Here is a 22,637-nt window from a genome sequence, read left to right on the forward strand (position 1 = left end):
CTGGAAGAGGAGTAACATCCTTCTGCCCCTTACCCATATGCACCCCTTTCAGAATTACAGAATTAAGTATGTATGCCCTGGAGAAGTAGTAAGTGAAGAGGAGGAGTGAGACACTGCCAGATTGCTCATAGTTTCTATTCCAGTTCGTAGACTTGCCTTTGTGTATTCCCAGCATCAATGAAAGGAACAATCCTCGGAAAACAAAACAGCCAAACCAAAAGATCACTTACTAAACTTTGAGACCATAACGATTCGGTTCCACCAGTAGTAATGAAAAAAGATAAAAGAGTGCTAGAATTTGAGTAAAGAGGAAAGAAAGCAAAACTGCAACCTTGGAAAACACTGAACGTGTTTGCTGTGGTTCTCTTTCTTCCTCTATGCTTTGGCTGTGTCTCAGGCCTGTTTCACATCAGAACAACTCAAAACCACCCTTGTTGCTCTTCCCTTGTCCATCAGGGCTACTACCCTGTCATAAAAGGCCAGATTTATCAGGCATGATTTTTCCCTGGGGAAACCATGTTGGCTGTCACCAATCACCTTCTTGTTTTTAATGTGCCTTAGCAGAGTTTACAGGAGGATCTGCTCCATCATCTTGCCAGGCACAGAGGTGAGGCTGTAGTTTCCTGGGTCTTCATCATTTGTCTTTTTGAAAATGAGGGTTATGTGTTTAATTTTCCAGTCAGTGGGAACTTCACCAGATTGCCATGTTGTTTCAACTACGATTGAAAACGGTTTAGCAGCTTCATCCACCAGTTCCCTCACAACCCACAGATGGATCTCATCAGGTCCAGAGGTTGGGTAGGAGGAATGCTGCTGAGCCAATCCCTGGTTGAGCTGGCCAAGCTTCAGCACCTTCTCTAGGCCTACATGTACACCTGTGCTGTAATAGAGAAGAACACCAGCAAGCCTTGTCTTCAGATATGTGCATGCAAGTCTTGCTGGCTCAGACTTGTGAAACTGGAGTAAATACTTGCACCAAGTTTCTGACATACAGAACAGTACACTGCCATATCTTATGTTAGCATCTACAGGACAAGAAGTGGAACAGTTAGACTGAGTAAATACAACAAAAATTACTCACAAACAACTCAAACCTGATTTCCCCCTTTCAGAAATATTTCCATGGGATAGAAGCACTAAACAAGAGCTATTTCCAACAGCCTCACTTGAATATAGAGTGTAAGCTGTGCATGGTCCAAAGCTTTATTCAAACAGGCATCTTCTTTTTCTCAGATTTGCAATCAATGTGTTTGTGAACAGTGATGTCTAACAGACCCATGCTATTGAAAATTCTTCTGACAATCAAGCTGGATCTCATCAGGTTTGTGTTAGGAAAAGAGTATCCTCTTGTGTGTATGCTTTAGAAACTAGAGTTGTTCTTAGCTTTATGGCATGATGGCTTGCACTGCCATGCACATGGGGCCTGTGATACTTTAAGAATGAATGGTGCTGGTAAGTAGTGTTGACAGAAATAATCTTCTGCTGATTGCAGGCACAAATAGAAAAAAAGTGTATATACATCACAGAATGTTAGGAGCTGGAAGGAACCTTGAGAGATCATCTAGTCCAACTTCCCTGCCAAAGCAGAACCACCTACCCGAGGTCATACAGGAACTCATCTAGGCAGGTCTTGAATATCTCCACAGAGGGAGATCTATACCTTACTTCTAAGGAACCATTATGAGGTTATCACAGATCACTGTGATTTTAAAAACCCAGATTTTTTAAATGTTTTTTAATTCCGGACTTTGTAAGCTTAATGCTGTTCTTAGAGATCCATAAATTCATGCAATGGATTGGGTTGGAAGGGACCTTAAAGATGATCTAGTCTCACTCCTCTGCCATGGGCAGGGACACCTTCCACTAGCCCAGGTTGCACAAGGCCTTATCCAGCCTGGCCTTGAACACCACCAGGGAGGGGGCATTGATGACCTCCCTGTGCAATCTTTTCCAGTGTCTCACCATCCTCACTGCAAAGAATTTCTTCCTAATATCCAGTCTAAATCTCAAGCTTCAATCCATTCCCTCTCATCCTGTCACTACAAGCCCTTGTAAGAAGTCCCTGCCTGGCTTTCTTGTAGGTCCCTTTCAGATAGTGGAAGACTGCTATGAAGTCTCCCCAGAGCCTTCTTTTCTGCAGGCTGAACACCCCCAACTCTCTCAGCCTGTCCCATTCAGGAAGGTGCTCCAGCCCTAATGATGTTAATTTCTATGTCTTGTTCTTCTGTATAGCACACACAGGCATACGAAACCCATTACATTCCAAAGTGGGCTGTGAGGGGTTTTTTTCCATCAGTTCTGTGAAAACAGATCTGGAAAACAGCATTACTTTTCTCTAACTTTTCCCTCTTTCTTGCTTTCCTTAGGTTTGCAACAATGGTAAAGGAGGATATTCTAAATGACAATGAAGATTCTGAGCCAACAGTGTGTGACACAAATGGGATTCCCATGCATGGACAAAGTGAGGTAATTAATTAGGATCTTGAAGTACAATTTCAGATAGAGAAGGATGCTCCTTTTTCCTCTCCTTTTTCTTCCTGTATCTCTTAAAATCCCTGTATCTGAAGGGAATATGAAGAGAAATCTCAGTGGGAATTTCCCACAGTTAGCAAATGTTCATTTTATTAAAAGTTTGTCATAGATTGGGTTGCTGGAAATCAGTGGTTGCAATTTCAACTGGAAGTGGAAAAAGACACCAGCACATGTTTTATGATCAGTTAAGGAAGAGAATTTAAGATCAGTTCTTTGTTTTCAAATTGTCTCTCTCTCCACCTGCTGAAAGCCATTCATGTATGTCTTCCTTTCCTTATTTAAGAAACAATTTTTCTCTCTTAAGTTTTAAACTTCTGTATGCATTATTTCCAATGTTCTTGGAAATGTCTGCAGCATTTAAAAAGATTTGCAGTAAATCCAAGAATAAAATTATTGATATAAGGCTCTTTAGAGTAAGCAGATAGACTGTAATTGCAAGTACTGTATGGTATATCTTGATACACATGGGTAACTGGTGATCACAGACTCACAAGGTAGATAAACAAGTACCCCCATGCTGGAAGCTCACAAGATTTGTGTTCCAACTGTGACTCTGAGTAAGGGAAAGAGAGAGAAGAGAGACAAAAAAATAATTGGAAATGTGGAACTGTTACTGGAGAAGGGCCAAACCACAGCACAGGCAAGAATTCCATGTCTATGCTATGACAATGGGCTGACATGAAGGTGAATAATCATAAGGGAAGGCAGATGATTAACTAGTCAAAAATAAGGACCCTACAATAAAGTGAGGCACATATCCAAAAATGGTCAAAGAGTGCTTTGGCTATGAATATGGATAAGTAGATGAATCACTATAAGAGAGTAGTTTCAAGGAACAACCCTTCTTCAAGGAGATAACTCCCAGGGTAGTATTTCTCCACCTCTAACTTGACTTATCAGCTTGAGCCTTCCAGCAATGGATCATGTGAGTAATGTTTGCACTGAGCAGCTGCCCTGATTCTTTAAATTTTGTCTAATCCTAAGAAGGTTTTGATATTTTGGTTCAAGGGCTTGCAACAGAAGTTATTTAGGTGTTATATTAAAGATGATGCTAATCACTAACTGTATTGTGAAATCCAGTCTGGGAAGCAGAACCTCATCAAATTGTAGGAAATACTAATAAATAATTTGCATACAAGACAAGCTGAACCTGGCCTGTCAATATTGTTTCTTCATCAAATATGCTGATACTCTTGCTGAACAGGTGCTATTTGTGTGGGGAGAGGAGGCCTGTCAGTTGCAGATAAAAAGGCAAACACCCTGCAGTCTCCCATACCTGCATATTGGTTATGTTCTTTGTGCCATGCAGAGAAGTGCATAACCCAAAACCCCAAATACATTGCAAACCTGGACCATTCCTACAGTGATTGCTTAGTTAATATAGTCTCCTCTAGACAGTGTGGATCTACTGCTTCACAGCTGATTTCAGGTCTTGTACTCTATTTAAAGGTATATAGTGCTACTTCTGAAAGCATCATCATCTTTTCATTCAGGAGGGAGCACCAGTAGAGGCCAAAGGTACTGATGGGAATATACAAACAGAAGAAACTGCTCTCTTGAATCACTGTGTTCAGCAGCCTCCAGAACCAACAGCAGGGTCTTCAACACCTGCAAGAACATGGAGGCAAATATGTACCTGTCCTCCACAGGATTTACTGGCCCAAACAGTAACGAATGGTATGTAACAAAGACCTCAATTAAAACAAGAAATGATAACTGAAGTACTCATTTCTCCAGATGTGATGATACCTCTCCATTGTCCATGAAAGGAAATACCTAAGTTTTACCTATCATGCTTTTGCTTTTGTGTTTTAGTGGGGGGGGGAGGGAGGGGGAAGAGCTGAAACAAAGATCTGAATGTAGAATTCCTGTTTCACCATCCTCTCTTCTGTGTTTAATATGCTAGGTATGTTTTTGCATTGCAAATTATTTTCCCCTCATTTTGGTGTGAGAGCATTGAGATAATTATAAATACAGTGATAGTGTTGCCACACTGGAGCCCTAATGGCTTTTCAGAGAGAAGGTTCTCAAACATTGGAATGGTCTGTCCAGGGCAGTGGTGGAATCACTGTCCCTGGAGGTGTTTAAGCAGCGTGTGGACCATGGTTTAGTGTTGACCCTTCAGTGCAGGGTCAGGGGCTGGACTAGATGATCTTTGAGGTCTCTTCCAATTGGATGTTTTCTGTGATTGTGATTAGTCCTAAGAAAAGACACTTCTTGTGGCTCTTGATTGCTTCCACAGCCTCCATTCTCTCACTTGGGATTCTTAGGCTTTTATGTTTGAAAACCTGCTGGTCCTTCCTTTGATGCCTGTCAGCCTCAAATCAGATTAAGAATAATCCTGTCTGAAAATGCAATGCATTTCCTTGAGCTACAAGAAGAGGAATTTATTCAACACATCTTTCTCCTTCCTTCAGTATTCCATTTTTATCTCTATGCATACCTGTTCTTGCTGAACAGATTTGGGAGTCTGGAAGGAGCATCATATTTTCACATTTTAGAATATTTTCACTTATAATATTTTCAGGATTTTCTTTCCCCTGTGTATTACCTCTGATTGTTGTATCAAGGGATGTATCTGTGCTACTTTGGGCTGTCCAGAGACATGCCCTTCTTCAGGTTATTTTTCCCAGGGATAGCAATGTCTTGCACAAGCACATCCAGCCTAAATATTACACTCAGATTCTTTTAAAAATTAGGCTGGAGCTGCAGTCATTAGCTTTGAAGATATAACAGGTTGCACAGCAGTAGGTTCTGAAGTAGATGAAGGAGGATAAGCAAATAAGAGAGAACCACGTGAAAGGCTCTGCTTTAAGTTTGGCACCTGTTAAATGCTTTCCACACTGTCCCAAGTTTCACTCAGTACTTTTTAGTCCCTACTGATGTTCCTATAACCATTTTGGAAAGTACTTTCTAAAATCTGGTCATCAGTTTAGAGAGTACCAAAAATTAAACACATTGTTATGGTGAAACTGATTTTTAAGGTGATTTTATTTCTGCAAGTCATGGTGCCTTTTTCATTAGCAGAAGCTAAATGTGATCTGATAGCAAAGAAAGTTGGCACTTAGAGATGATTAATATTTCTTCTTTTCTTTCAGTTGCAATGGTGGCCCTGGTCTGGGCTGTGGTGTGGTCCATCACTGGTAGTGAGTGTCTCCCAGGTGGAAATCTTTTTGGAATTCTGTTTCTGTATTTTTTTGCTGTCGTTGGAGGCAAAATTTTTGGATTCGTTAAAATAGGCACATTGCCTCCTCTCCCTGCTCTTCTGGGTAAGATAGCCTCCTTTCTTTTTTTCCCCTGCATATTTGTGTTTAAATCATCAAGTATTATCTACATGCTGGATATGTCTGGACTGGGGACACATTCAAGTGTCTCGATGTCCTTCTTAAACTGAGGGGCCCAGAACTGGACACAGGACTCAAGGTGCAGCCTAACCAATGCAGAGTACAGGGGCACAATGCTCCTGCTGGCCACACTGTTCCTAATGCAGGCCAGGATGCCATTGGCCTTCTTGGCCACCTGGGCACACTGCAGGCTCATGTTTAGGCGGCTGTCAATCAGCACCCCCAGAAGTGGCTCAGGTGAAACTGCTTGGATGTTACTAAGGATCTCCTCTTTATTCTTTGGGGGCCGGAGAACTGTATACCTACAGATTCAAAGGTTACTGTACTTCAGTCCATTCTGAAGTTACAGAGTTACTTAACATTTGGGTTTAATATCACCAAACAGGGCTCTTAAGCTAGACTCCCTGGTTTAGTAATTAATTTGCGTTCTTGCACTGCTTTATTTCACAAGCTAGGAAAAAAAAAAACCAACAAATGAGAGGGACAGAAGTTTTGCAGATAGCCTGCATGCCTGCAGTAATGGCAATACAGAATGTAATACACAGGGAATCTTTCTAAGTAAACACCTTCCTTCAAAAAAAAGGAAAAAAAAGTTTCTGCCCATGTGAATTCTCCATCTGTATGTGAAAGTTAGGAGCTGAGCATGAATCTGCTTGCCAGACAGGTAATACTGAACAACAGAAACTTATGCATGACAGCACATGTCTGTTGAGTTTGTTAGGACAGAGTTCGTTGTTCAGATCCCCAGTCTTTGAGAAAAACTGGAGAAATATGTGAGTCAGAAGAGATAGACAATGTCTTTAAATACTCTTTTTCTACGTTAAAAATAAGAATCTTATACTCTTACATGCCTTTAATCCACTTGTGCTAGGTGCAGGTGATTGTAATGTGGATTAAGCACCTTATAGTGAGCCTCTGTCTTGGGGGAAAAAAGGAGTGAAATTGCTACTGAAACAGTCACAATGGTATATTTGAGGTGTACATTTCAGAGAGGTTGCTGCAGCAGGCACCATTCACAGATTGCATTGGGTTGGAAGGGACCCTCAAATGTTATCTTGTCCAATCCCCCTGCAGTGAGCAGGGACACCTCCAACTAGATCAGGCTGCCCAGGGCCACATCAAGTTTGATCCTAAACATCTCCAGGGACAGGGTCTCAACCACACCCCTGGGCAATCTGTTCCAGTATTATACCACTCCCATTTTAAAGAACTTCTTCCTTATGTCCAACCTATATCTACCCTGCTCTAGTTTCAAACCATTGCCCTTTGTTGCATTGCTACAAGCCCTTCTAAACAGTCCTTCCCCAGCCTTTCTGCAGGTCCCCTTCAGAAATTGAAATGCCACTCTAAAGTTGCCCCAGAGTCCTCTCCAGTCTGAAGAAGCCCAATTCTTTCAGCCTGTCTTCACAGGAGAGGTGCCCCAGCCCCCTCTGATCACCTTTGTGGCCCTGTCAAGATATCCTGGAGTTTTTTGTTTTGTTAAGTAGATTTCTAGATCATAGTATCATAGTATCAGTCAGGGTTGGAAGGGACCACAAGGATCATCTAGTTCCAACCCCCCTGCCATGGGCAGGGACACCACACTAGATCAGGCTGGCCAGAGCCTCGTCCAGCCTGGTCTTAAACACCTCCAGGGACGGCGCCCCAACCACCTCCCTGGACAACATCAGGGTAGCTGCAGTGAGTTGGACTCCAGGCAAACATTGCAAAGAGCACGTGATTATTTTGCTGGCCTGATGGAATTGCCATGAGGTACCACAGATTAATTATGCCACTTTTGTGTTTTTTTTTTTTTTTTCCCCTGGGAGCAGGTGGCAAGAACAATGTCTGAAAGCTCAGTGTATTGCAGGGCAAAGCAAGTCCACAGGCAAGGCTCACACCAAGCTGGGACCAAACCAAGAAGAGTGTGTGTTTGGAGTTTTTGCCTTTTTTTGAGTTCCTGTTTCTTAAGGCAGCTAACAAAGTTATGCCACAAAAATGTCTCTTTGAATCAATACCTGCAACGAATCTCTGCAGATAAAGTCAACCTTTCCTCTGCTTTTCTGTATCCTTCCAGAACTACAGTTCTGATAGCTTTGCAGAAAGTCTCTGATTAGATAGTTTTGATAATATTTGCTGAAAGTTGGATCTTCCAAGTAGTTCAAAGAGTGGGTAAGACCAACTTCCTGATTTTTTTTCTCTGCTCCTTTCCCAGCTCCCCCTCTGCATAGGAGTCCTACTGCCAGAGCATTCTAAAATGTCTAAGTTAGTCCATAATTAGCTGATTAAGGTTATATGCCCCAATGAAATTAACTCAGCATTATGGTTCCTGTGATACCTACATTTCTTACACCCAAGAGGATTTTAATCACACAGAATTGCAGAATGGTAGAGGTTGGAAGGAAGCTTTGGAGATTGAGTCCAGCCCCCCTGCCAATAATTTCCACCTTCTTGGGAACTTCTGCAATATGAGACCATATTCTTCCTTTCATGTTACTAACAAGACAAATATCATTAAAGGATGCAGGGGTGTCTTTGCTTATGGAAAGTATGACCTGCACCTAGTCAGTAAAGCCGAGTTTGGTTGACTCACACTAAAGCTGTGTCAGCATCACACAGATTTATTCATTGCTGACTTGGTGTGTTCTTAAGGCCACTTTCATTGCTTTAAGCATGTGTCTCTCTTTCCATGCCTCAGTCTCCATTGTTAAAACATGGCTAATGATTCAGAACCTGAATTGTTTCTTTGTCTCTCATGCCTACTTTTGGGAATGCTACGCAAGCTTTTATTATGAAATACAAACAAAAATCATTTGATGGGAGCTTATTTTCTTGCATTTCAGGGATGCTGCTTGCTGGTTTCCTCATCCGAAACATCCCATTGATTAGTGACATTGTCCAGATAAACCTACGTTGGTCTGCAGCACTGAGGAATATCGCACTCTCCATCATCTTGACCCGAGCTGGACTTGGCCTGGATCCAAAGGTGAGGCACCAACCATTTGTGTGAGGCACAGCATACAACAGCCCTCAAAAACATCTGAGTAACAGGTTCAGTTAAAAATATTAAATTGCTCAGTCTTAGAGGATCTGCAAATTAGGCCATTACGGAAAGCACACTTTCTATTGTATCATCATACGTACATTAATACTGGCAGTTGGGCTTGTAGAGTAGACAAGCAATCAACAGAATACTTGAAGAAAACTGATTGTATGACTATTTTCTTCCTTGCCTTACATTTCCTCATTTTTGTGAGGAGAACCTCTTGAGGATACGTGCTGCATCGTGGTCTGCCAGGAAGAGTTTACACTCCTTGACAGACTCCCTGTCAGTTCACCCTAAAACAAGACATGAAAGGGATCCCCAGTCCTTGGAAGAGAATGTTGTTGCATGTGTTGACACAAATCAAAGATCTCAACCAACCAAAAAATCCAAACCTTTGTCCTTTTTACTTTTTTTGTGGGATTTGTTTGTTTACATTTTAATGCAAATATGTTAATTGAAAAGATGAGTCCCTGTCATACTCCTGTGAACAAAAGAATAGTGCGCACTCTATGAAACAATGTTCCTGGGGCTGCTTAGACTTAAGACTGAGAGGGGATCTGAGTAATGTCTATATATATCTGAGGGGTGGGTGTTAAGTGAAGAGGGCAAAGCTCCTTTCAGTGGTGCATAGCAATAAGGAACAATGGATATAAACTTGAACATAGAAGATTTCACATCAACATGAGGAGAAACTGCTTTACAGTGAAGGTGACGGAGCACTGGAACAGGCTGCCCAGAGAGATTGTGGCGTCTTCTTCTCTGCAGACTTTCAGACTACCCTAGGTGATTCTGCATGGGGGTTTGGACTTGATCTCTGGAGGTCCCTTCCAACCTCTAACAATCTGTGATCCTGATCCTCATAAATGAATGAAGGCAAGGTGTCGCTTGATGAAAATCAACTAGATGACTGTACTACATTGGCCTCTGTTTATTGAAGTTTAAGGGGCTGCTTAAAGTTTACATTAGAACTCAGGTCAAGTACAGCTAGTTTGGTTCCCAGTGCTTCAGATAATTAGGAAAACAGAGTTTTGTCATTCTTGAAAAATGCCTAGATTACAGTAATTTTTTTTTCTAAGACACTGGAACTTGTATGAGCATGGACTGTGTGTTGCTACCCACAGTTTGGATGCCCAGTTCTGTGAGATGGCTTTTTTTCCCATTCCATGACAACTTCTTTTGCCAAAGGAACTTCATCTCTGACTCTTTTTTTCTTTTCTTTTCTTTTTTTTTTTTTCTTTGCATGTGGCAATCAAAACTGCCATTTGGGCTCCGTGTAGCAATGCTTTGTTGTAGTTACAGTTGTTCCTCATGTAATTGAAGCTGTGGAGATAAGGATGTCAGTTGCTCTGGTGATTCTCAGCACTAATTATGCTAGCATAAACTGAGCTGGTAAAAAATGCAACTTACTGATTGATTTATTTGTTTTCCCATGTCAAAATGGTCCTAGTGGAGTCATGTTGGTGGCTGTTAAAGGCAGTCATTACAAGTAAGTACTGTTTTAGAGGAATAATTGTAGTTGCTGAGCCAAATGGAAAGTAATCTGCTCTGGATATCAAGTGAGACAGCTGAAAGAGATGCTTGGCTCCCAGTGCCAAGTTTATGTAGTTCTCCAACTTTTCATGATTTGTTCATGGATTCTGAATAATTTTCTGGGGGTTCTCCTGCAACTTGTAGCATGATAGCAAAATCTTAAGTGGATGAAGCAAATGGCCTGAAGTAACTGTGGGTAACTTAGCTGTGTTGAGGGTGCACTTTTCAAATAGATCCTAGCTGGTCTAGCCCCTCACATTGTTGGCACAAGAAGCCAAACAGAATCTTCTGCCAATCCTTCCTGTGATACGCAGGAACCTTTTCAAACCTAGATTCAGTGACTTTCACTGCCACACATGGAAATTTATAACCAAATCCAGTCGTGTTTTCAATCCTATCGCTGGCTTAGGTAGCATAGAGCTGTCCCATCCTGTACTGGGCTTCTTTTGATAAATGGTATCAGATCATAAATGTATTTCTCTTCTGTGAAGCCAAGAGTACTGATGTCTGAATGTACTTGTCTGTTGCAGGCGCTTAAGAAGCTCAAAGCAGTCTGTTTACGGCTTTCCTTTGGACCCTGCCTCTCAGAAACATGCACAGCTGCTGTTCTTGCTTACTTGTTCATGCATTTGCCATGGCAATGGGGATTTATATTAGGGTAACGTACTCTCTTTTCTCCTCTGGGACAAAGGTGCCTATTTTCATGCTACAGTTAAATGATCCAAGTGCAGCTCATTCTCTGTGCCAGAGACCTCGCTTTAATGCGAGCTAGGAAGCTGTGCTTAGCCCCTGTGGTTGTTTGCTTACCACTCATGTCTGGCTCAGTGGCTAATCTAAAGGTCACATTTCCCAGGCTGTGGAGGACTACTTGCATCATTACTCTTCTTTGTTTGTGATCTGAGCATTTGAAAGAAGGAGGATGGTGCAGTCCCTGAGTCTTAAGCACAACACTGGGGACTTTAAGGGACAGAAAATGATACCACAGTTTGGAGCATCCTCATGCTGGAATTAAGATATGGCATGTTATATTCTGGAGTAATATACTTGAAGAGGAAACCTTTTCCATCTACTTATATCCATGCTGGTGAATGTGGTCCAGACTCATATACTGGAGCAAGGCAGATGAACTTCTCTGCCACACACTGATTTTTGAGAAGGAACTGGGCTCCTGAGTGGTAAGCATGTCTAGACCAGGTTCCTAAATGGGACAGTAAGTGGACAAGTCATAGATGTGGGAGCATAACTGGTCTTCAGTGTGGTCTGAAGTCTCAGTCTGTGGAGCCTGCAAGGCAATTAGCTGGCTTTGTCTGGGTGACCAGCCCAGCTGCCCCACATATGAGCACCTGGACAGACCCTGGGCCTGCAATGATATTGCTGTTGAGTTGGGCAGGAAGTAAGAGCTGATGGCAAATCTGCATAGAAATATCACTGCTTTCAATCAGCAGGGAAAGGTATGTGTCAAGAGCTTGTTATTTATAAAGAATTGGGGTCAAAAACTTTGAAGATTTTTGTTCAGTGTTTTCTTTTTAAGAGAGGCTGAATTTGTGCTTTCAGTTTTGTTCTAGGTGCAGTCTCCCCCGCTGTGGTGGTTCCTTCAATGCTGATTTTACAAGCTGGGGGACATGGGGTGGCCAAAGGTGTCCCAACTTTGCTAATGGCAGCTGGCAGTATTGATGACATTCTGGCTATTACAGGCTTCAACACTTGCCTTGGGATGGCTTTCTCTTCCGGTATGCTGCTTCATCTGTATGTGGTGAAATCCAGAACAAAGCGACATTTTGAAGAATATGTCCTCTGTTATGACTGACTAGTTTGCAACTTAATGACATGTATGACAGTGTAGGGACTTCGAGAGGGAAGTTACCTCTGAACAAAAGTCCTGCTGCAATGTTGTCTGCTCTGAGTTGTGGTTCACAACAGCTTTTTCCCTGTCTGCTACCTTAGCTGCCAAGTTTGGTTCCTGCATGCCCAACATAATGCTTTCAAATTTCCCTGGGTTTGGCAGTGTTCTTGCACTGGTACTTTCTCTGACTTTTCTGGCACACTTTCTTTCTTTCTAGCATGAGCTTTTACAGAGAGAAGGTTGCATTACTTATTACTTTCAGGCCCATAGGTTCTCTCCTGAGTCCCATTACCTCCAGGCAATTTAAAGCAGACACTGTCCTGGAATTAGCCTCTTAAGTCTACAGTGTGGTTTGTGCAGGAAGGGTCTGTGTATGGCTTACTGAACCCATTTTTCTTCTGCCAAATAGGTTCTACTTGGTACAACATGTTCCATGGCGTGCTGGAGGTTGCTGTTGGTATAGCAGCTGGGGGAATTCTGGGAATGTTTGTTCGATATTTCCCAAGCCATGATCAGGTAAAAACCCAGTTTAAAAAAAAATCTTAGAAAACAGATATTCTTTGCCTAAGGGATGATGTGCTTAATTTATTAGTTCCAAAGCTTCATGTGTTTGGGGGGAAAGCTATGTACAGCACAAACAGCTTCTAGGTTGCAAAGCCTGTCAAGTGAGGATGTGTTTTATAGATGATGGTTTGTTTACCACAAAAATAACCATGTATGATTTCATAGTTCTTCCTTATACAGAGTTTGGAACACAGCTCATCATCCTGGTCTCACTGAAGGCAGTGGAAATGTCCACATGTAAAACAGGAATGACCTGATACCCATTTCAGACAGTCAAATAATCATCAGATTGATATGTGACACATTTACTTCTACAAGGTGTTTCCAGTAGGCCTAAGATAAAAAACAAGTGGCTAGATTGGAGGCTTTAAGAGATTGTGCATATCATTAGCACTAGAATGTCCTACTTCCAATGCAAATTAAGATTATAGAAAACGGTAGATGAATTTACTACCAAGAGGCAATTCAGTGAACAGAAAATTGTGGACGAAAGTAGGTATGTTCTGGACTACTGAAGTCAATTTGCAAAGCATCCATTGCCTTCAGTGGGAACACATTTTCTATTATTAAAAAAAAAACCACTCTAAGAAGTGTGATACAGAGGCTAAAAAAGATAAATATCAGTGGGGAACAAGGTCACAGATGTAACTGTCTGCTGTGAGACTTGATCAAATAATACTAGCTTGCCCCTGGCAAATGTTTGCTTGATTTGGGTTTGGAACACAAGCCCTGGGAGGAGAGGCTGAGGGAGCTGGGGTTGCTTAGCCTGGAGAAGAGGAGGCTCAGGGGAGACCTTATTGCTCTCTACAACTACCTGAAGGGAGGTTGTAGCCAGGTGGGGGGTGGTCTCTTCTCCCAGGCAACCAGCACCAGAACAAGAGGACACAGTCTCAAGCTGCACCAGGGGAGGTTTAGACTGGATGTTAGGAAGAAATTCTTCATGGAGAGAGTGATTGCCCATTGGAATGGGCTGCCTGGGGAGGTGGTGGAGTCACCATCATTGGAGGTGTTTAGGAGGAGACCTGATAGGGTGCTTGGTTGCATGGTTTAGTTGATTAGATGGTGTTGGATGATGGGTTGGACTTGATGATCTTGAAGGTCTTTTCCACCTGGTTTATCTAGTGGCAAGGATTTCACCCCTCTGTAGGTGAACTGTATTTGACTGCACAGGAAGGAAATCTTGTTATTGCAGAGTTTAAGCAGGGCTGGAGAAAGAGCATCATGTTCCTTGTGATATAAAAATACTAAAACTTCCAAAGTCTAAATTCCTCAGGAATGAATGTCTGAAATCAACAGAGCAGTTCCAAGTCTCTCTTGAAAGCTTTCATTCTTTCACAATGGCTAATGGCAATTTTTATTTTCACATTGTTATTTTCAAGATTAACAGAATGAATCTTTTCCCTCCATTTCTAAAGTAAATTTACTTTTTTTGTTTGTCTTTTTTTCTGCAGGCATCTCTGGCATGGAAGAGATCATATTTTGTGCTTGGGCTGTCCATGTTTGCTATTTTTGGCAGCATCTACTTTGGTTTCCCTGGATCAGGAGGGCTCTGCACATTAGTCTTGGCTTTTGTGGCAGGTGTGGGATGGTCTGATGAAAAGGTGAATGCTTATGTAATGAAGTACAGCACACTAAAATTCTTGTGAATCTACAGCCTGGCAGGACTTTGAATTTCTGTCAGGAGTAGTAATGTTGCATTTATGAAGTTCTAGGGAGCGTATGGACTGAAAAAACTGCAACAGTCTACACTTATTTCGGAAGACTTTAACGTTTAGCATGACAGAAAGCTACCATGTCTCTGAATACATATTGATAGAGAGCCTAACATACTGACAAGGAAATGCTCACAAGCTTTTCTTAGATATCTCAAACAGTGTAAAGGAGATTTTAGTTGTCAAAGCACTCAGCTAGGAATCCAAAGCTTAATGTTCCAACTCCGAGTGTCTGCAACCTTTCACAGTCACTTTATGGTAAGATTTACAAACAGGGGTCCAAAATAGACTTGTGCCATGGCCTAAAAACCCTGAGGTTTTATTCCTTATACTTTCAGGGGAGTGAAATGGAAAGTAGGAATTAGTCATCTTCTCATCTTTCTCAAATCCCAGCAAGTGTATTCTGGATAAATTAGAAAGCAGGATGCCCACAGTAAATGGTGATAAAAAGCCATACATAACAAGTACAGAAGGCTGGGGTTTAGTCACTTTCTCTTAGCCACTAAGCCCACTTCTTCTTATTGTTGCTTCCCTGTTTCATTTCTGTACCTGGGCATGCTTTAGTGCCTCTTTTGCTTGGCACCATCAACACCAAAATGTTTTAAGGGCATCTTTCTCTCCACAGCTGTAGGCTTGTGCCATGCTGTAGGACAAGGGAAGACGAGAAAGGAAAGGGGATCAGATATAGCAGAGACCACTTTATTATCCCCATCTAGACACTGACTTCAGTAAGATCTCAAGGTTTGTTAAAACAACGAGTAAGAAACCATGGTTTCTATTTAGTGGATTGTTGTCAATGCTAGAAGGAAAATCTCATCTGGGCATTTATCAGATGTAATGCCCATTAAGTAGTTGAAGCGCCCTATTGCAAAGCTTTTCAACCATTTCAGAAGCAAGGACCTTTAAAGGGTATATGTAATCTATAAATGCTTAAAGTTCTTTTGATTAGTGAATGAAGCTTCTTGGCCTTAACAATATTGACTTCAAATGCTTTAGCTCTTTTTTTTATCACATACAGCCAGAGACAGAATAGGACATAGAATCAGTAAGCCTGGAAAAGTCCTTTTAAGATCGTCAAGTCCCACTGTAACCCAGCTACCACAACCACTAAACTGTATCCTGAAGCACCACATCTGCAGCTTCCAGAACACCTCCAGGAATGGCAACTCCACCACCTCCCTAGGCAGCCTGTTCCAATACCTCACTGCTCTCTCAGTAAAGAAGTTTTTCCCAATATCCAGTCTAAACCTCTCCTGGCACAACTTAAAGCCATTTCCTCTCATTCTGTTGCTAGTTACTCGGGAGAAGAAACCAACACCAGCCTCACTACAACCTCCTTTCAGGTAGCTGTAGACAGCAATAAGATCTCCCCTTAGTCTTCTCTTCTCTAGGCTAAACAACCCCAGCTCCTTCAGCTGCTCCTCATATGAAAGATGTCTGCATATTACCAAGGTTTTCCTGCAGACCTTTTCAAAGGCCATGGCCTCCTGCTGTCCCTGGTGGAAGTCACTCAGCAAATCCTGACCACAGAGAACAAGAAACACTGTAGAACCCACTTAATTAAAAAAGAAGTGCTATTAGTTATAGCAGATAAGCAGAAGACTTCTGTTTTATCCTGGCAGAAGGTTTTTCTAGGAAAGTTGTTAGGCATAAAGTTCAAACACGAGGAGAAAAGATGACTTTCGCCTCATACAGTGCTTCACACTGAAAGGTTCAACACTTTTTGCTAATATGGGACTGCAGATCTGCTCAGTCTCACTTTGCTCACACAGAGACAGGTCTCTGAGTGCAGCACAAGTGGAATTAGGTCATGACTGAAACTTTTGAGGGTCTGACTCTGCTTAGCTACAAAGGCAGAACACATTTAAGCATGTCATTCCCAAAGGCTCAGAAACTTCATGGGAAAGCTGTTCAAATTACATCTTCCTGAATACTGAAAATGAACTATACCTTCTTTTCTTTCTCCTGTCTGCAAACTGCTCTCTTTCTGTTCAAAAATCAGTGAATTTTATTTCTCTCCATGAGATGCAAGCATTTATTTACCAGCAGAGCTAGACTGAAAGGTGCACAACTGATTTTGAATCCTTTAGTACTAGGTCAAAGAAGGAGGAGCAATTCTGGACCATCTTTATGACACATTTTTACTTTGTGCTTTGACTGATTAAATGTTGTGTCCACTTGGCCATATCTTTATGAATTAACAGATTGTTCATGTTTTCCTTGCAGAGGGAAGTAGAAAAAATTATTGCAGTTGCATGGAATATCTTTCAGCCTTTCCTTTTTGGTTTAATTGGAGCAGAAGTATCAGTTACGTCTCTTAGGCCTGAAACTGTTGGTAAGATCATTCACTAATTACCCAGCTTTCATTTCTGGCTTCTGAAGATTCTCTATGAAGACACCTAAAGCAAAGCAGGCTACAGATGATTGGGGGGGAGGGGGGGAAATCAACCCCCAACTCTTCTATAAAACTACAGTTTTAGGAGGCTGATTTCCATCAGGCACCTATGCACAAAAGCACTGAGCACTGTTTTGTCTTTGTTGCAGGGCTGTGTGTGGCCACATTAGGCATTGCCCTAGTTGTGCGAATCATGGCGACGTTCCTGATGGTGTGTTTTGCTGGGTTCAATTTCAAGGAGAAAGTATTCATTGCATTGGCATGGATTCCCAAAGCCACTGTCCAGGTAAACAGGCCAACATCACTTTCATTGCAGGCTCCTTCTACTGTTGCAGCAAAGCGCCTCATAACTAGGACAGCAGTAAACAAGGAGAGGATGAAGCTCAGGAAGAGCAGAATGCAGTATATAGGAAACTCATTGTTCTAATTCACCCTAGGTCTGCTTGCAAAGTGCACTCAGTGTCTTCTATGTGAAGGGGTTTTGCCTGCATTCTGGGTTGTACTGTTTAATAATGACAGTGAATTGTACTTAGATCGTAGGAAGTTCAACTTATTATTCAGCTACAGATTCTGAGGACTCTCCAAAAAAAGGTTAAAGTGTTTGTGTCTTACACATGAAGTTCTGCATGGACAGTCACACCAGAGGCTCAGAACAGGTTTTCAGCTGGTGGGCATTTTGGCAAGGATTAATCTGACAGCCATGTTGCTAGAGAATCCTCCAGCTGGCTATATGCCTGCTCCTTTTACTTCAGGGATCTTTAAGTCATTTAGACTTTGCCTCAGTAGCATGATTACTTGCAAACCAACGTCAATAGTCAGAACCAATAAGGATTATTGAAAGATTTGTGATGCTTCTACTAGTTAATTCTTGTCAGGACACATTCTCCAAGTGTGGTATTTTAGTATCTGCAGGATACAATATACCTACCCATTTAATTCATCACACATCCTCCAGAACGTGGGAAAGATGGCAGCTAAGCAATGTCCTTCACGGGAGGGAAGCAGCCAAATAAACTTCTTAGCATAGGAAATTTGAGGTATAACTAATAGAAAATTGTTCTCATGGGTGCAATTACTTTTCTGTGTGCTGCCTAGAAATAAATGGGTTGAATTTAACAAAAATGTCAAATGTAAAATGTTGACTGATGATTAGTCCCTTTTTCCCCTCTTTCAGTGTAATGTTTTCTTTCCTGCAGGCTGCAATAGGTTCCCTTGCCCTGGATACAGCAAGAAGACATCAGGATGAGCAACTAGAAAAGTATGGCATGGACGTACTAACAGTGGCTTTCCTGGCTATCTTGACCACTGCTCCAATTGGAGCCCTGGTTATTGGCTTGGCAGGGCCCAGACTTTTGCAGAAGGCTCAGACAAATGGCAAGGCGGATGAGGAAGGTGCTGAGGTTGGAGAAGAGGCAGAGGCTTGTGATGCTTCGTAAGACAGACATCTATGGGAATGTGGTCCTTACGCTTCTGCTGAGTAAACACAGCATGTCTGTAATCTTTCCGAAGGGAACCAAAACAAGTGTCAGCTTTGTCTGCTATTTTAAATCAACCCTGGGGGAGTTGCATAAAATATTTTTCTGTGTTGATGGTGCTTTAAAAGATGAAAGAACTGAACATACGGTGAACAGGCTGGCCAGGCAGTGAGTCACTGAGAAGTTAGCAGTCAACAGTTACTTGAAATGGACGGGTGTGAGGCCAAGAAGAGGATCAGAAGTATGAAGTCATGAGATGAAATATGAACAGGAAAGAAAATGAAGACTAAAAGTGAGCACCTTCTTGATGGGTGAACTGGGCTATGAGATGACAAGTTCAACAGCTCAAAGAATGGAACTTCTGAATAAGAGACTGCTGACACACGGTGAACGAGGCCTGTCAGGGGTTGGTGATCCCCTCTCTTTCCTCATTCAGGCTCCAAAACTTGTCTTTTCCTGTTGCTGCTCTTCCTCACAACTCATGCACTCCTTTGTGCCTTCAAGGGATGGTCAGCTGTGGGCACTGCAAGAAACAGCAAGTGGTACTTCTGTGCTGAAAGGAGCAGTTGGGTCCATCACAGACTGTGGCAATACCAGTGCGGCTGATGCTGACAGAAGAAAGGGCTGAGCTTGAAAATGGACCGAGGACATGCTATCAGGACTGGGACCTAATTCTATGGGATTGAGATGTCTGCTGTTTCACCTGTGTACCTCAGCCTTTACACAACCTGATGTCAAGGGAGGGAAATCCAGCTCTTTGACCATTGAGTGTCTATGTTCTCATGCTGTAGAAGAGAGCTCTTCTCCAGTTTGTTTGGCAATGAGTTGTCCCCTTCTTCCTCAGCTCCTTTTGGGAAGCTCAGCAATAGCAGCAGACCTCTTCTTAAATCAAGATTCATGGATCAGCTGGGATCTCCAGTTGCTTTGTTCTGAGAAAATGCCATTATCAGGTCCTTCTCACATCTACATTTGGATAACTGTAGCAAAAAAACCCAGGGATTTTGCTACATGTTAGCTGGCTGCACTGACTGTGGAGAGTGGCAGCCTCTCAGATTCACCATGACATTTTTTACCCCGGCTCATGCAGAAAACTAATACACTCTAAATAACCTTGAAAATACAGTGCTGAGAGCAATAGTACAAACCAAGAGGAGCCTTATTCTTCCCTACCTTCAGAAAGGCTGCTGTACAATGGAAGGTGTCACGAGGAAGCAGTGTTTTGAGTCGCAGCACTAGCACCCTCAATACATACCCAAAGAATCCATGAGTCTTTCCAGAAACACAACGTGTGTGCGGCTAGGGATCATGGTAATAAGTGGCAACAATCATGTTGATTATCTTGCCAAAATATTTCACCAGAGGAAGCAGAAAGCTCAAATGTGGTTTTCTTCATTTTACTTAATATAGATGCCTCCCACACAGTCAGTTGAAATATAGTTCACATTTGATTTTCCCATTCCCAGAGGAGTTTCTTTTCCCTTCCCCTTGACTATCCTAAAGCCAGGTGTACCTCCTCTGTGGACCAAAATCCTGCTCTTGCCTTTAGCTTCAGTATCAGTTAGGGTTTAGTATTGACAGACACTGGAAAAATTTTCATACTCTGTTACGTTTTGTACAAGTAAATAGCTCCAAGTAGGTCATTCCCAGCTCCAGGTTGAGGCATGGAATTGGTACAGCATCCCCCAAAACCTGGAAGCTTTGTTATTTTTCAGTAAGGCTGTTAGATGGTGCCTGTAATCAAGGTAGACAACGCCTGCCTACAGACTTCTACACCACAGTTCACTGAACTCATTTTACAGGATACTGTGTGAATGAATTTCAGCTGTCTAGATTGTTTCAGCATTGGTAAATCCTAGTTCAGCTTTTACACTTTCAATATGCAACACAAATATGTACAAAAATACCTTTCAAAGAAACCTGAAACTGCATTCTTTGCAATGTCTGCAAATGCCTCTGTATATAGATGAAGTACAGCTCAGTATGTGTGCCTTTTGTTTATGCTTTCCTCTCCAAGCCAAAAAGAAAGCTTCCAGAGAAGTATTTAAGATTTGTAGCCTGCAGTTCCAGGACAGGGATTAAAAATTCTTTGGTGAGTCTTCCCCTAACAGTTGTCAAGTACATTGACATTTTTCTTACTGTACACACTGCTGTTCTCTGCTTCCTTAAGGAATGTACAATCTTCAGTTTGTGTTTGTATCCAGCCTGGATGTTTTCAAACAGTACACTGATGGTTAGGGGGCTGTGCTTTGTGGTTCTTGTGTCAGCCACTGACTGCTGTGCCTGTTCTGCCTACTTCACACGGCTAACAGAGGCACTGTTACTTAATCAGGGGTAGTTTCATTAGGAGGCTATTTGAAAATTGTAATGTCTGTAAACCTGATTGAGAAGGGAACTTGGTCTTCAGTTCATCAGTAACTGTCTATAAAATAATTCTATGTGAGTAAAACTTACAGGAGCAGAAGCTTTATATAATTCTCTTTTTTCATAAAGTTTTCTAAAAAGTAGAATACTCCTAGAGGGAGGTAGCATTATGCTAAATTTGGAGTCTGTTCAGTAACAGAAGTGTGATGTTAAGACTGTAACTGCAATTTTGAAACACAACCTTAAGTTTACAAGCAAACCTCTGACAGTTCTTGTTCATGACAACCTTTAATACTTGCTCACCACCAGAGTAGCATCTTTTCAGCTGGACTTACCATGTTCCCTTAGCTCAGTGCACACTCAATTCATTCATTAGATTACTCCCATCATTGTGAGTGCTTGAACAGCTCTACCAACGAACAAATCATCTTGCTCTCTAATCCAAACAAAGCTGAATTAGTCTTCCTTTCCCTATCACTTCATGTGGATGTTTTTCACAAGAATCCTGTACCCCATCCTTTATCAAGTCTTGAAAAAGAATGCAGCTGAAGACCAAAAATGAAAAGCATTAATGCTTTAGCATGCTCCCCTTCTTGCCTTCCAGAAAGGAACAAAACACTTGCATCTAATTATGAAAAGAAAGGTCGTATGAGGTCTAAGAACTGAAGAGCCTGGGGTTTTTAGTCAGTATTATGACAACTTCAGCTGATTTTAAATAGCAGTTAAATTTGAGATACCACTTCACTTTTTATCAGTTCTGGTGGGTGAAGTCATGGCATTTAAGACCATCTCCCTTTTAACAATGTATGCCATGAAATGATTAATGCATAAATTCAAGCCAATAAAATCTTTATCCCATGCTAGTATCTTATTTGCAGGAAATAAAATTAAGAGCACACTGTGCAGCAAACTACAACCAAAAGAGCCCTGCTGTCATGCAGACATAATCACAGGCATAATGTGAGCGAATATTGAGCACAGGATGCGTGTGCAGTTCCAGAAGGTTCACAAGAACCTCTGCAGCAGAAGGCTCTGATGGCACAGCATGTTCCTGGCAGCCAGCAGTACACATGGTTACAGGAGGCAGCATACGGGGAACGGACAGAAATTGGCCATCTGGAAGCAGAGTTGCACAGAGCAGGAGATGCAGTGATAATGTAATTATGGTCATCATTTTATCTCTGCTTTTCAGCCAAAGTGAGCATTTTAGGGAACTCAGACTGAATTATAAAATTACCTGTGAAACACTTAATGGCCTAACACAGCCACAAACCAGTGAATGATACACTTCTTGCTTTTTAAATAAATGGAGTGTAAGAGATCAAATCCAGTGCCAGCTGCATTTCAATTACCCTTGTCCAGTAGCTGTCCCACATCAGAAACTTTCTTCCTGAACACTTTTACATGAGTTTATTTCTAGTCTACTGTAACCATTGTTCAAATTCATAATCAAAAGAAAGGTAAATATTACTCTTCTTGTAGAGTAAAAAGGCATGTCACGACATGCCAAGTTCAGCTTCCCCTAATTTGGCATGAAGGCTGTGAAGACCTGCTCTGCTGCCTCAGCCCTGGCCTTTGTTATCATTCTGGGCAATTTCTCCCTTTGTGTGGAGCTTCCAAGTCAGAAAACTCATGCAGGGACAAGGCATGACCAAGCACATCCTAGCACACTTGGTGCAGTCATTGATGAGATACAAGGCTCTGGAGATACTTCTTAGCTAGCTAGCTATCCCTGAAGACCAATTAGTAAATTGAGATTTTTCTACAGAAAATTCTGCAGCCATGAGAGACTACTACCTTGATAGATTTTGAAATGCTAGGAACTGGCAATTTATTTTGCTTGTGTGGCAAGTATT

At 41.9% G+C, this 22,637-nt stretch overlaps 1 protein-coding gene across 1 annotated transcript; it reads left to right on the forward strand.

Moving 5' to 3' along the window:
• The first annotated feature begins 1,225 nt into the window (after positions 1-1,225).
• Positions 1,226-19,002, forward strand: LOC104307762 (sodium/hydrogen exchanger 9B2). The gene is made up of 12 exons (XM_009908853.2): positions 1,226-1,321; positions 2,367-2,466; positions 4,026-4,209; positions 5,631-5,801; positions 8,699-8,841; positions 10,962-11,089; positions 11,986-12,161; positions 12,684-12,790; positions 14,290-14,439; positions 16,777-16,885; positions 17,095-17,231; positions 18,142-19,002. The coding sequence occupies exons 1-12, from the start codon at positions 1,263-1,265 to the stop codon at positions 18,379-18,381; spliced, it is 1,704 nt and encodes a 567-aa protein (XP_009907155.2). The 5' UTR covers positions 1,226-1,262; the 3' UTR covers positions 18,382-19,002.
• The last annotated feature ends 3,635 nt before the right edge of the window (positions 19,003-22,637 follow it).

The sequence above is a fragment of the Dryobates pubescens genome, chromosome 1 (assembly GCF_014839835.1).
Source record: "Dryobates pubescens isolate bDryPub1 chromosome 1, bDryPub1.pri, whole genome shotgun sequence".
Classification (NCBI taxonomy): domain Eukaryota; kingdom Metazoa; phylum Chordata; class Aves; order Piciformes; family Picidae; genus Dryobates; species Dryobates pubescens.